Source organism: Lissotriton helveticus, chromosome 10 (genome assembly GCF_964261635.1).
Source record: "Lissotriton helveticus chromosome 10, aLisHel1.1, whole genome shotgun sequence".
NCBI classification, from domain to species: domain Eukaryota; kingdom Metazoa; phylum Chordata; class Amphibia; order Caudata; family Salamandridae; genus Lissotriton; species Lissotriton helveticus.
The window spans coordinates 9,577,490-9,592,162 of record NC_136071.1 but is presented as its reverse complement, the minus strand read 5'-3'; the positions used below and the strand labels follow the sequence as shown (position 1 = coordinate 9,592,162).

Below are 14,673 nucleotides of genomic sequence, written 5' to 3'. Positions count from 1 at the left end.
ATGGGTGTGAGTGAGTGATGTGAATGGGTGAGTGTGTGATTGCAGGGGTGTGAGTGAGTGACATGCATGGGTGAGTGTGTGATTGCATGGGTGTGAGTGAGTGAAGTGAATGGGTGAGTGTGTGATTGCATGGGTGTGAGTGAGTGACATGCATGGGTAAGTGTGTGATTGCATGGGTGTGAGTGAGTGACATGCATGGGTGAGTGTGTGATTGCATGGGTGTGAGTGAGTGACGTGAATGGGTGAGTGTGTGATTGCATGGGTTTGAGTGATTGACATGCATGGGTGAGTGTGTGATTGCATGGGTGTGAGTGAGTGACATGCATGGGTGAGTGTGTGATTGCATGGGTGTGAGTGAGTGACGTGAATGGGTGAGTGTGTGATTGCATGGGTGTGAGTGAGTGACATGCATGGGTGAGTGTGTGATTGCATGGGTGTGAGTGAGTGAAGTGAATGGGTGAGTGTGTGATTGCATGGGTGTGAGTGAGTGACATGCATGGGTGAGTGTGTGATTGCATGGGTGTGAGTGAGTGACGTGAATGGGTGAGTGTGTGATTGCATGGGTGTGAGTGAGTGATGTGAATGGGTGAGTGTGTGATTGCATGGGTGTGAGTGAGTGAAGTGAGTGGGTGTGTGATTGCAGGGGTGTGAGTGAGTGACATGCATGGGTGAGTGTGTGATTGCATGGGTGTGAGTGAGTGAAGTGAATGGGTGAGTGTGTGATTGCATGGGTGTGAGTGAGTGAAGTGAGTGGGTGAGTGTGTGATTGCATGGGTGTGAGTGAGTGACATGCATGGGTGAGTGTGTGATTGCATGGGTGTGAGTGAGTGACATGCATGGGTGAGTGTGTGATTGCATGGGTGTGAGTGAGTGACGTGAATGGGTGAGTGTGTGATTGCATGGGTGTGAGTGAGTGACGTGAATGGGTGAGTGTGTGATTGCATGGGTGTGAGTGATTGACATGCATGGGTGAGTGTGTGATTGCATGGGTGTGAGTGAGTGATGTGAATGGGTGAGTGTGTGATTGCATGGGTGTGAGTGAGTGACGTGAATGGGTGAGTGTGTGATTGCATGGGTGTGAGTGAGTGAAGTGAGTGGGTGAGTGTGTGATTGCATGGGTGTGAGTGAGTGACGTGCATGGGTGAGTGTGTGATTGCATGGGTGTGAGTGATTGACATGCATGGGTGAGTGTGTGATTGCATGGGTGTGAGTGAGTGACGTGAATGGGTGAGTGTGTGATTGCATGGGTGTGAGTGAGTGACGTGAATGGGTGAGTGTGTGATTGCATGGGTGTGAGTGAGTGAAGTGAGTGGGTGAGTGTGTGATTGCATGGGTGTGAGTGAGTGACATGCATGGGTGAGTGTGTGATTGCATGGGAGTGAGTGAGTGACATGCATGGGTGAGTGTGTGATTGCATGGGTGTGAGTGAGTGACGTGAATGGGTGAGTGTGTGATTGCATGGGTGTGAGTGAGTGACGTGAATGGGTGAGTGTGTGATTGCATGGGTGTGAGTGAGTGGCGTGAATGGGTGAGTGTGTGATTGCATGGGTGTGAGTGAGTGAAGTGAGTGGGTGAGTGTGTGATTGCATGGGTGTGAGTGAGTGACATGCATGGGTGAGTGTGTGATTGCATGGGTGTGAGTGAGTGACATGCATGGGTGAGTGTGTGATTGCATGGGTGTGAGTGAGTGACGTGAATGGGTGAGTGTGTGATTGCATGGGTGTGAGTGAGTGACGTGAATGGGTGAGTGTGTGATTGCATGGGTGTGAGTGAGTGGCGTGAATGGGTGAGTGTGTGATTGCATGGGTGTGAGTGATTGACATGCATGGGTGAGTGTGTGATTGCATGGGTGTGAGTGAGTGACATGCATGGGTGAGTGTGTGATTGCATGGGTGTGAGTGAGTGACGTGAATGGGTGAGTGTGTGATTGCATGGGTGTGAGTGAGTGAAGTGAGTGGGTGAGTGTGTGATTGCATGGGTGTGAGTGAGTGACATGCATGGGTGAGTGTGTGATTGCATGGGTGTGAGTGAGTGACATGCATGGGTGAGTGTGTGATTGCATGGGTGTGAGTGAGTGACGTGAATGGGTGAGTGTGTGATTGCATGGGTGTGAGTGAGTGACGTGAATGGGTGAGTGTGTGATTGCATGGGTGTGAGTGATTGACATGCATGGGTGAGTGTGTGATTGCATGGGTGTGAGTGAGTGACATGAATGGGTGAGTGTGTGATTGCATGGGTGTGAGTGAGTGACGTGAATGGGTGAGTGTGTGATTGCATGGGTGTTAGTGAGTGACGTGAATGGGTGAGTGTGTGATTGCATGGGTGTGAGTGAGTGACATGCATGGGTGAGTGTGTGATTGCATGGGTGTGAGTGAGTGACGTGAATGGGTGAGTGTGTGATTGCATGGGTGTGAGTGAGTGACATGCATGGGTGAGTGTGTGATTGCATGGGTGTGAGTGAGTGACGTGAATGGGTGAGTGTGTGATTGCATGGGTGTGAGTGAGTGACGTGAATGGGTGAGTGTGTGATTGCATGGGTGTGAGTGAGTGGCGTGAATGGGTGAGTGTGTGATTGCATGGGTGTGAGTGAGTGAAGTGAGTGGGTGAGTGTGTGATTGCATGGGTGTGAGTGAGTGACATGCATGGGTGAGTGTGTGATTGCATGGGTGTGAGTGAGTGACATGCATGGGTGAGTGTGTGATTGCATGGGTGTGAGTGAGTGACGTGAATGGGTGAGTGTGTGATTGCATGGGTGTGAGTGAGTGACGTGAATGGGTGAGTGTGTGATTGCATGGGTGTGAGTGAGTGGCGTGAATGGGTGAGTGTGTGATTGCATGGGTGTGAGTGATTGACATGCATGGGTGAGTGTGTGATTGCATGGGTGTGAGTGAGTGACATGCATGGGTGAGTGTGTGATTGCATGGGTGTGAGTGAGTGACGTGAATGGGTGAGTGTGTGATTGCATGGGTGTGAGTGAGTGAAGTGAGTGGGTGAGTGTGTGATTGCATGGGTGTGAGTGAGTGACATGCATGGGTGAGTGTGTGATTGCATGGGTGTGAGTGAGTGACATGCATGGGTGAGTGTGTGATTGCATGGGTGTGAGTGAGTGACGTGAATGGGTGAGTGTGTGATTGCATGGGTGTGAGTGAGTGACGTGAATGGGTGAGTGTGTGATTGCATGGGTGTGAGTGATTGACATGCATGGGTGAGTGTGTGATTGCATGGGTGTGAGTGAGTGACATGAATGGGTGAGTGTGTGATTGCATGGGTGTGAGTGAGTGACGTGAATGGGTGAGTGTGTGATTGCATGGGTGTGAGTGAGTGAAGTGAGTGGGTGAGTGTGTGATTGCATGGGTGTGAGTGAGTGACATGAATGGGTGAGTGTGTGATTGCATGGGTGTGAGTGAGTGACGTGAATGGGTGAGTGTGTGATTGCATGGGTGTTAGTGAGTGACGTGAATGGGTGAGTGTGTGATTGCATGGGTGTGAGTGAGTGACATGCATGGGTGAGTGTGTGATTGCATGGGTGTGAGTGAGTGACGTGAATGGGTGAGTGTGTGATTGCATGGGTGTGAGTGAGTGACATGCATGGGTGAGTGTGTGATTGCATGGGTGTGAGTGAGTGACGTGAATGGGTGAGTGTGTGATTGCATGGGTGTGAGTGAGTGACATGCATGGGTGAGTGTGTGATTGCATGGGTGTGAGTGAGTGACGTGAATGGGTGAGTGTGTGATTGCATGGGTGTGAGTGAGTGACGTGAATGGGTGAGTGTGTGATTGCATGGGTGTGAGTGATTGACATGCATGGGTGAGTGTGTGATTGCATGGGTGTGAGTGAGTGACGTGAATGGGTGAGTGTGTGATTGCATGGGTGTGAGTGAGTGTGCATATGTGCGTGTGGCCACCACTGTCTGGGTGTTTTGGGCGGATTCCGGTTGAGGGTGGGTTTTTGACGGTGCACGAGTGGGAGCTCTGAGGTTGAGGTGGAGGCATTGTAGGTCTTTAACAGTGCCTGTCAGAGGGTGGTGAATGTAAGCTCAACCAGTTCTTGGCCTGTGGGGAGAAAAAAAGGCATTAGTGTCTTACAGAGTGAGAGACTGCAGAAGAAAGTGGTGCGCCTGTTGGCCCTGCCTGTCCAAGCCCGCTGGTTCTGCTTGTCCTTGCCTTTTGGTTCTGCCTGTCCATGCTTATTGGTTCTGCCTGTCCATGCCTGTTGGTTATGCCTGTCCATGCCTGTTGGTTATGCCTGTCCATGCCTGTTGGCCCTGCCTGTCCAAGCCCGCTGGTTCTGCTTGTCCTTGCCTTTTGGTTCTGCCTGTCCATGCTTATTGGTTCTGCCTGTCCATGCTTGTTGGTTCTGCCTGTCCTTGCTTGTTGGTTTTGCCTGTCCATGCCTGTTGGTTCTGCCTGTCCATGTCTGCTGATTCTGCCTGTCCATGCCTGTTGATTCTGCTTGTCCTTGCCTTTTGGTTCTGCCTCACCACACCTGTCGGTTCTACCTGTCTATTACTATTAGTTCTTCCAGTTGATTCTGCCTGTCCATGCCTGTTGATTCTGACTGTCCATGCTTATTGGTTCTGCCTGTCCATGCCTGTTGGTTATGCCTGTCCATGCCTGCTGGTTTTGCCTGTCCATGCATGTTGATTCTGCCTATCCATGCTTGTTGGTTCTGCCTGTCCTTGCTTGTTGGTTTTGCCTGTCCATGCCTGTTGATTCTGCCTATCCATGCCTGTTGGTTCTGCCTGTCCATGTCTGCCGGTTTCGCTTGTCCATGCAAGTTGATTCTGCCTATCCATGCCTGTTGATTCTGCCTGTTCATGAAAGTTGATTCTGCCTGTCCATGCTTGTTGATTCTGCCTGTCCAAGCCTGTGGACCTGTGGTTTTCCATGTCCATGCCTGTTGGTTCTGCCTGTCCGTGCCTGTTGGTTCTGCCTGTCCATGCTTGTTGGTTTTTCCTGTTGGTTCTGGCTTTCCATGCCTGTTAATTCTGCCTGTCCAAGCCTGTAGTTTTGCTTGTCCATGCCTGTTGGTTCTGCCTGTCCATGCCTGCTGGTTTTGCCTGTCCAACCCTGTTCTTTCTGCCTGTCCAAACCTATTCTTTCTGCCTGCCCATACCTGTTCTTTTTGCCTATCCATACCTGTTCTGTCTGCCTGTCCGTGCCCGTTGTTTCTGCCAGTCCGTGCCCGTTGGTTGTGCCTGTCCATGCCTGTTGGGTTTGTCTGTCCATACCTGCTGGTTTTGCCTGTCCCTACCTGTTCTTTCTGCCTGTCCATACCTGTTTTTTCTGCCTGTCCATGCCTGTTGGTTCTGCCTGTCCATGCCAGCTGAGTTTGCCTGTCCATACCTGTTCTTTCTGCCTGTGCATGCTGGTTCCCTTGGGACTAGGCATCCACTGAAGGCTGCCCTGGGGAGCCCTCTGCGCATGCCCGTATTGTTCGCTTCTTCTCGGCTCCCCTCTCTGACGCACCCTTCTCTCCTCCGCAGATCTACAACGGATACTTCGTGCATTACTTCGCCCCTCGGGGGCTTCCAACGGTGCAGAAGAACGTGGTCTTCGTCATTGACGTCAGCGGCTCGATGTATGGCACGAAGATGAAGCAGGTGCGACCACCCTCGGGGCTGCTACAGTGTTCCATGTGGGCCTTTAACAAGGAAGCGGGCCCTTAATGGCCGGTAGAGCCTGCTACGGAGGGCTGTAAGGCTATTAGAACATTCCACCCCTAGAGAGCCCAATGTTCGAATTTGTAAATCAAAGGCCTCACTGAGCCCGAGGGGGGTTGAAATCCCTTCGGCTCCCTGAGGCCTTTTGTTCCTAGCAGCCGCTGTGAACGGCAGCATTGGAATGTTGGAGCTCCGGGCTTCTACCAGCTTTGCAAGCAGAGGAGCCTCCCTGGGACTCGCTGTCCGTATAAGTCACACCTACCTGTTTCCATCTCACGTCTTGTGGTGTCTCCACCACAGTGTAGGGTTTCTTGAAAGCTGCAGGTGTCATGGGTGCCTCTCCTTTCTTTTCTCCTCCTCCTCAGACGAAGAAGGCCATGCACGTCATTTTGGGCGACCTACACCAGGACGACTACTTCAACCTCATCACGTTTTCGGACAAGGTGAACATCTGGAAGAGCGGCCCGTCCATCCAAGCCACGCCGCAGAACGTCAAGAGCGCCAAAGACTACGTCAACAGGATGGAAGCCGAGGGGTGTGAGTAGGCGGGCTCGCAGAATGTCGGGGATCTTGGGAATGGTGCAGTGGACTTATCACTAGGTGTGGGTGGCTCAGGTGTGCGTGTTGTATCATCGAGTATGTATTACACCCTGTACAGTAATCTGCATCAGATAAGCTTGTTGTATCATGATGTCACTCAGGTGTGCTTGTTGTATCATGATGTGCTACGCAAACAAATGTTTAGACCTGGTCATATGCAAATCAGTCTTGACCCTGTGCCTCCTGGGAACAGTCCAGACTGAACTGCCAAGTCAGGTCCTCCCTGGACCAAAAACAAGCATCCTGGGACTGGTTTCAGGGTATGTCACCCTTCATCAGCCAGGATAGCTTGAATCCAGTGGCACAGTGAGCAAGGGACCCACGTCTGGGCATACCCATCCCACATAGGGTGAAAAGTGCTACTCAAACAAATGATGGACTAAATGCTGAATGAATCATACATTCAGCCCCAGTCAAGAGATCTGGGTTAAATCCATCGTTCTTTTGCTCACCATGCCACCCCAGTTCAGACATGGCTATATGCAAATCAGTCTTGACCCTGTGCCTCATGGGAACAATCCAGACCGAACTGCCAAGCCAGGTCCTCCCAGACCCAGACGTGGGTCCCGTGCTCTCCATGCCACTGGAGTCAAGCTATCCTGCCTGATGAGGGCTGATAGCGCAAAATCGGTCCCAGGTTGTTTGTTTCGGTCCAGGGAAGACATGGCTTGGCAGTTCGGGCTGGACTGTTCCCATGAGGCACAGGGTCAGACTGATTTGCATATAGCTGGGTTCAAACTGCAATGGCATGGTGAGCAAAATAACGCTGGATTTAGGCCCAGATCTCTGTACTGGGGTGAATGTCTGACATTGTTCTGCATTCTCTCCATCAATTTTTCTTTTTGTTGTTGTTGTATCATGATGTCACTCAGGTGTGCTTGTATCATGATGTCACTCAGGTGTGCTTGTATCATGATGTCACTCAGATGTGCTTGTTGTATCATGATGTCACTCAGATGTGCTTGTATCATGATGTCACTCAGGTGTGCTTGTATCATGATGTCACTCAGGTGTGCTTGTATCATGATGTCACTCAGGTGTGCTTGTATCATGATGTCACTCAGATGTGCTTGTTGTATCATGATGTCACTCAGATGTGCTGTTGTATCATGATGTCTATCAGGTCACTCAGGTGTGCTTGTTGTATCCTGATGTCCTTCAGGTGTGCTTGTTGTATCATGATGTCACTCAGGCGTGCTTGTTGTATCAGGATGTCTCTCTGGTGTGCTTGTTGTATCCTGATGTCCTTCAGGTGTGCTTGTTGTATCATGATGTCACTCAGGCGTGCTTGTTGTATCAGGATGTCTCTCTGGTGTGCTTGTTGTATCCTGATGTCCTTCAGGTGTGCTTGTTGTATCATGATGTCATTCAGGTGTGCTTGTTGTATCATGATGTCACTCAGGTGTGCTTTTGTATCAGGATGTCACTCAGGTGTGCTTGTTGTATCAGGATGTCTCTCAGGTCACTCAGGTGTGCTTGTTGTATCCTGATGTCCTTCAGGTGTGCTTGTTGTATCATGATGTCACTCAGGCGTGCTTGTTGTATCAGGATGTCTCTCTGGTGTGCTTGTTGTATCCTGATGTCCTTCAGGTGTGCTTGTTGTATCATGATGTCATTCAGGTGTGCTTGTTGTATCATGATGTCACTCAGGTGTGCTTTTTGTATCAGGATGTCACTCAGGTGTGCTTGTTGTATCCTGATGTCCTTCAGGTGTGCTTGTTGTATCAGGATGTTACTCAGGTGTGCTTGTTGTATCATGATGTCGCTCAGGTGTGCTAGTTGTATCATGATGTGGTGTGCTTGTTGTATCATGATGTCACTCAGGTGTGCTAGTTGTATCATGATGTCGCTCAGGTGTGCTTGTTGTATCATGATGTTACTCAGGTGTGCTTGTTGTATCATGATGTCGCTCAGGTGTGCTAGTTGTATCATGATGTGGTGTGCTTGTTGTATCATGATGTCACTCAGGTGTGCCTGTATCATGATGTCACCCAGGTGTGCTTGTTGTATCATGATGTCACTCAGGTGTGCGTGTTGTATCTTGATGTCACTCAGGTGTGCTTGTTGTATCCTGATGTCCTTCAGGTGTGCGTGTTGTATCAGGATGTCACTCAGGTGTGCTTGTTGTATCCTGATGTCCTTCAGGTGTGCTTGTTGTATCATGATGTCACTCAGGTGTGCTTGTTGTATCATGATGTTACTCAGATGTGCTTGTTGTATCATGATGTCACTCAGGTGTGCTTGTTGTATCATGATGTTACTCAGGTGTGCTTGTTGTATCATGATGTTGCGCAGGTGTGCTTGTTGTATCATGATGTCACTCAGGTGTGCTTGTATCATGATGTCACTCAGGTGTGCTTGTATCATGATGTCACTCAGGTATGCTTGTTGTATCATGATGTTACTCAGGTGTGCATGTTGTATCATGATGTCACTCAGGTGTGCTTGTTGTATCATGATGTCACTCAGGTGTGCTTGTTGTATCATGATGTCACTCAGGTGTGCTTGCTGTATCATGATGCCACTCAGGTGTGCTTGATGTATCATGATGTCACTCAGGTGTGCTTGCTGTATCATGATGTCTGGGGTAGGGGCCACAGAGGTCTCAGATGGGGCAGCAGAGCTGTGCTCAAGTGGAGGTTGGGAAGGCTTGGGGCACTTCTCAAGTGCTGGAATCACCAGACGAGTGCTCCAGGTGCAATGTCTACTGCTCACTCGAGTGTCTGGAAGTGTGCCACCTGTAATACGGATCTGTTGTTTGCCAGCCATTCACCATGCTTTCTCCCTTACTCACCAGGGACTGACATCAACGCCGCCCTACTGGCTGCTGCCTCAGTCTTTAACCAGACCACACCGGAGCGGGAGAAGGTCAAAGGGAAGAAGAAAATACCACTCCTCATCTTCCTCACCGACGGGGAGCCCACCTCAGGGGTGACCACAGCAGGTCGCATTCTGGCCAATGCTCGGCACGCCATGGGTGGCAACATCTCACTCTTCGGCCTGGCCTTTGGGGACGACGCCGACTACAACCTGATGCGGCGGCTTTCGTTGGACAACCGCGGCGTGGCTCGCCGGATCTATGAGGACGCCGATGCCACGCTGCAGCTGAAGGGCTTCTATGATGAGATAGCCAGCCCCTTGCTCTATGACATCGAGTTGGCCTACCTGGGCAACAGCGTACAGGACGTCACCCAGACGCTCTTCCCCAACTACTTCGCGGGCTCGGAGCTGGTGGTGGCTGGTAAGGTGAAGCCGGGTGTTGCCGACCTGCAAGTCCGGATGACAGCCCAAAACTACAAGGATCGAGTTAGCTTCGAGAATGATATACCAGTGACCGGCAACGCCAGCGAGCCGGCATTCGGCTGCTCTGAGGACCTCGAGCAGATTCAGGGCTTCGTGCAGCGACTGTGGGCCTACTTCACCATTCAGGACCTACTACAGGCTAGAATCAAAGCCAACGACACTACTGCTCGCCGACTGCTGACAGAGAAGGCTACCAACCTGTCGCTGAAGTACAACTTTGTGACGCCTGTGACCTCCATGATTGTGGTGAAGCCGGAGCAGGAACAGAGGGACAAGGGATCCCGCGTGTCGACCGCTGCAGGACCCGCAACAGTGGCGGCGCCAACACACATGGCCCAAGTCACCGTGAAAGCCAGCACTACTCACACTACCACTCACCCGGCCACCACGGTTGCCAGATCCAAGACCACGTCAAGTCCCAGAGGTACAAAGCCAGTTGTTAAACCTACCAGGGCCACTGTGACCACTACCACGAGTAAACCAGGAAACCCCAAAACAACGCCTGCGCCACATACTCCAGGGACCAAGGGAAACACGGGAAGCACCAAGGGAGGGCCACTCACAGAGCCTGTGGCGGTGCTGCCGAAGACCACCCCTGCTCTCAACGTCCCCACAGTTGGGCCTGTAGTTCAGACCACCAAGGCTGTCCATAACCATGAAACCACATCACCGCCAGGTGCTGAGCAGCCTCCGCACACGGCTTCATCGGTGGTGCCCAGTGCTGCCAGGACCGAAAAGCTGCCTACTGCCTTCAGCCCAACTTCTACTGTGACTCAGGTCCCCGTCACCACAGCGGTGCCCTCGCCGGAAGCACGCAGCCAAGGGCTGTACAATGCCAGCATCAGTCTGTCCACCTTTCCATCCAACACCACATCTCCAGCAGTGACTCCGCCTGGAGTGGACGACGTACAGGCTACATCGGTCCAGACGGTGCCAAGTATCTTGACCTCCACAGTCCTCCTCTCACTCCCGCTCCTCGTGCCGGGAGAGGAATCGGAACTGCTGGGCTTCTCCGACCGAGAGATGATGTTTGTGGAGTCGGTGAACCCTCCACCCATTTACAGCTTTCTGACAACCAGTGCAGACATTGCTGGCGAACCAGGTGAGAGCTAAAGTGTTGGTCCAGTAGTGAGACTCTTAAGGGTGTATGATGTGAGGGCTAAAACATTAGTTTGAGTGAGCGAGCTGGAGGAAAATGGAGCGTGAGATGTAATATGTGTGTTCATTTTGCATGAAGTTTGAGGCGCAATGGGCCACATACAAGATGGCATTCCATTTATGACAGATGGGCGGAGTAATAGGCAAAATCCAAGATGGCCGTCCTTCTGTGACAGATGGTAGGTCCATTCTCCAACATCCAAAATGAAACAAGATGGCCGTCAGTGACAGATGGGAGGCGTGATAGGCAAAATCCAAGATGGCCGTCTCCTGTGACAGGTGGTAGGTCCATTCTTCAACATTCAAAATGATGCAAGATGGCCGCCAGTGAGAGAAGAGAGGCGTGATCATCAAAATTCAAGATGGCCGTCCTCCTGTGACAGATGGGAGTCGTGATAGGCAAAATCCAAGATGGCCGTCCTCCTGTTACAGATGGGAGGCGTGATAGGCAAAATCCAAGATGGCCGTCCTGTAACAGATGGTAGGTCCATTCTCCAACATCCAAAATGATACAAGATAGCCGTCCTTCTGTGACAGATGGTAGGTGTGATAGGCAAAATCCAAGATGGCCGTCTCCTGTGGCAGGTGGTAGGTCCAATCTTCAACATTCAAAATGATGCAAGATGGCCGCCAGTGACAGAAGAGAGGCGTGATAATCAAAATTCAAGATGGCCGCACTTCTGTGAAAAATAAGATGTTACATCGGCATAATCCAAGATGGCAGATCGTCTGGAGAGGTTTTATAAACAAAGATCTATGGTTTCAGGTTATTTGGGAAAGGAGGAGTGGCATGGCAGGAAAAATGCAAAAAGGAAGCTCAAGCGATACGGAGCTTTGAAATAGTATTGAGTCCTGGCTCTCCATGATCTTAAAATAGATTTCAAAACTGTGCATGCCATATCTACATTTTGAAATGAATGGCGTTTGTGGAGATCTTTTTAGTTTAGTTTAAAACGACGAGTAGAGAAACAGATAAATACAGTGTTAAGGGTCATAGTAGTTTTGTTTTCAGTCTCCACTGAACCTTATTTGAAAAGCAGGAATGTAGATGTATGATGTCAGAAAACAGCACCAGAAAAAAGGTAGGAAGCTGCATGTTAACTGCAGACCAGATGACGAATATTGCCAAGAATGCCAAAGGGGCTGTTCTTTTAGTTATAGTAATTAGAGAGGAACAGGTCGTTGGCATTCCTAGCACTGTATTTGTTTTGCCAGATAGTGAAAAAAGTGTGTGTGTAACTATCAGTGTGATGGCTCTCTGTAGTTTTCAGATGTACATAAGTTCCTAGCAGTAATTGGAAGGATACACCCAAACAGCCAATCGCATGGAAGTGAGACTAAATATTCCTATGGGCTGATCCGAGATGTGATTGACAATGTCTCAAGCCAATGGCCGAAGGGGCGGACTCTAACAAGCCATTGCAATGAACGCAAGAGGTTGGCTTTACCAGACCTAAAAGACAAACTTTGAAATGCACAGGAAATATGAAGTAGGGGACCAGTTGTTGAATGAAAAGGAGGGCTTTAGCCCCCCATCAGCAGGCAAAGGATAACAAACAGGAGAGAAGGAGGAGATGGCTGGGGGGGGCTCATGCAGGGTGCTAAGAAAGGCTGAGAGGGAGAAAGATCTCTGTGATCTAGTGAAAAACATACCATGAAGGAAACATTAAGCAATAAAAGTCATCAAGTTGAATTCATCAACTTGAATCAGGTTTGCCTTGAAACTTTGGAGGACATAGTTTCACCTCCACCTGTCTCACCCAGCTGGTTATCCACCAGGAACAGACAGAGCTCCCTAGCAGACATGAAAGGGACTGCCCTCTGTTAGTGTTAGGTGTACCTCTCACTAGCTGTGGAGAGAGGCCAACAGGATCCACCTTTGGTATTTTAACTGTACTATGTTTGCACCAGTGACCAGTATACTTCAGTAAACCCCTTACAATAAATATTCCTTCATTTCTTTCTCTCTTCAGGCGTTGACGGAGACTTCGATGACTACACAGGTAAGCCGCCTTCAGACTGGGAGCAGTTCAGGAGGATTGGGAGATGGCACAGAGGGGACAATCTCCTGGGTGTGAGGTGCATGTTCAAGTATGAGGGTAGAGAACATATTGGACCTATTTCACTACAATGTTGGAAAATCTAAGTATAACCTAGTTCTGCAAAAGCGAATTCCGGTTCTAAATTCCACATTGTGAGTCACAAAAGTAAGATAAGTAGATGTAAAAGAACACGCTTGGCAGAAAATGTGCAGGGACTGGTGATTTTCTACTCTCATAATTTAATTTTCCATAAAGCCACCAACCCACTGGCCACTATAGCAAAATGTGACTCTTGCCTCCCACCTGTCCTCAAACACCGCCTGTAATATCCGGTGGGGCAAAGAGTAGACTTTTATTTATTGGGTCCAGCCCGACCCATCAACTCCACCGGCAAACGGCTTCCGCGTAGGCACCTCCTTTGCAAGTGCAGTACGGGAGGCCGGACCTTTGTGACGCATCAGTCTCTGCTCTGGAACTAGAACCCAGCCTGACTACTAGGTGTGCTATAAACCGAGGAATGTCCGGGTGTGTAACCAGTAACTTCTACCAGTCACTCACTAGTACCTGTCTGCTCAATGCCTTGTTATTCTTCAAGCGCCAAGAGTCCCTTGTGACAGCACTGCACTTTATTCAATACATAAATGTAAGGGTTGGGAAGGAGAAGGGTATTAGACTGGCCATGCAAAAGCCACACAGCCCCCAAAAATTATGTTGATGAGTGAGCCCAACATTGTGCTTGCCTTTACCAAACTGTCAGGCAGGTTTACAGCATGGAGCAAATTTACTAGAGTTTTCAACTAGGAACATAAAAAATATGCAATTTCAAGTAGATTTCCATGCATTCCCTGAGAAGTCCTGGGAGGTGGGGATTCATAAGTTCAGGAAAAATTGCAAATATTTAGTAAAAGAAAAAACTACAAATACCAGCATAAAAAATTCATGTTGGTTGAAACCCCAGAACTGGCTGAAAGTGAAAATGCACACAGATTGTTACAATAAAGGACTTTAACCTAATTGAGTTTGCTTTCTAACAACTGAAACACCACAGACCAAGTTGTTGCAGAACAGGAGTTAAACTGCATTACCATAGCATGTGCTTAAACATCTCTGTTTCACTCAATCAGTTGCTAAGCTAGCAGTTTTACTTTCTACACCCCATGACGTTATATTATAATGCATTACCATAAATATGGATTGTAGAAATGTAATAGAAAATAGAATGCGTTACATAACTAACTAAATTGGATTTTGACCATTACTAACATGTTGTAAAATCCTTACTGTAATTCATGATCACATTTAGTAAAATGCTGTATTTATTTATGTTTTATTACTGACATGCTTACTAAGATGTAGTTCAGCCCTCATGATAGTGAAAACATGTATTAAAAGGTAATGTAACCTTTAATCCAATGTGATATCACACAAATTCAAACTCAGTGTACACTGACTTGGATGCAGTATAAACTTTATCCAAAAGTATTAGTGTTAAACTTTTTACGCTTTAGTATATCCAGCATAAAAGTGCATGTTGTGCTGCATTTCATCAAAAGTTGCATTGAAATTTTGGTAACTGTACTGCACATTCTTTAACTTTTTGGTAAAAAACTTATAAAATGTTAAAAATCAATAGTAATAAAACTTTAATAAAATGGAGTACAGCGTTTATTAAAATACAATAAATGTCCTAAAATACAGTGAAACATTATCTAAGACACAGTGTAACCTTTACTAAAATGCAGTGTGTACATAATATATGTTCTAGATATTCACTGAAATCTGTACTAAAATGCAGTGCAACATTTACTACAAATGTCATAGGGCCCGATTCAAAGAATTAACTTAAGACAAAATCCTAAACTTACTACTTTTGGTATTCACAGAAGTTAGGATTTTGTCTTAAATTTG

The 14,673-nt window shown here is 48.6% G+C and overlaps 1 protein-coding gene across 1 annotated transcript in view; it reads left to right on the top strand.

Annotated features, from left to right (window-relative positions):
• Nucleotides 1-14,673, top strand: part of ITIH6 (inter-alpha-trypsin inhibitor heavy chain family member 6) — a 269,579-nt gene that overhangs the window by 219,807 nt on the left and 35,099 nt on the right. The window contains exons 7-10 of the mRNA XM_078664550.1: nt 5,486-5,602; nt 6,028-6,199; nt 9,060-10,667; nt 12,697-12,726. Of these exons, the coding sequence (XP_078520676.1) occupies nt 5,486-5,602; nt 6,028-6,199; nt 9,060-10,667; nt 12,697-12,726 (1,927 nt within the window). The remainder of the gene's footprint in view (nt 1-5,485; nt 5,603-6,027; nt 6,200-9,059; nt 10,668-12,696; nt 12,727-14,673) is intronic.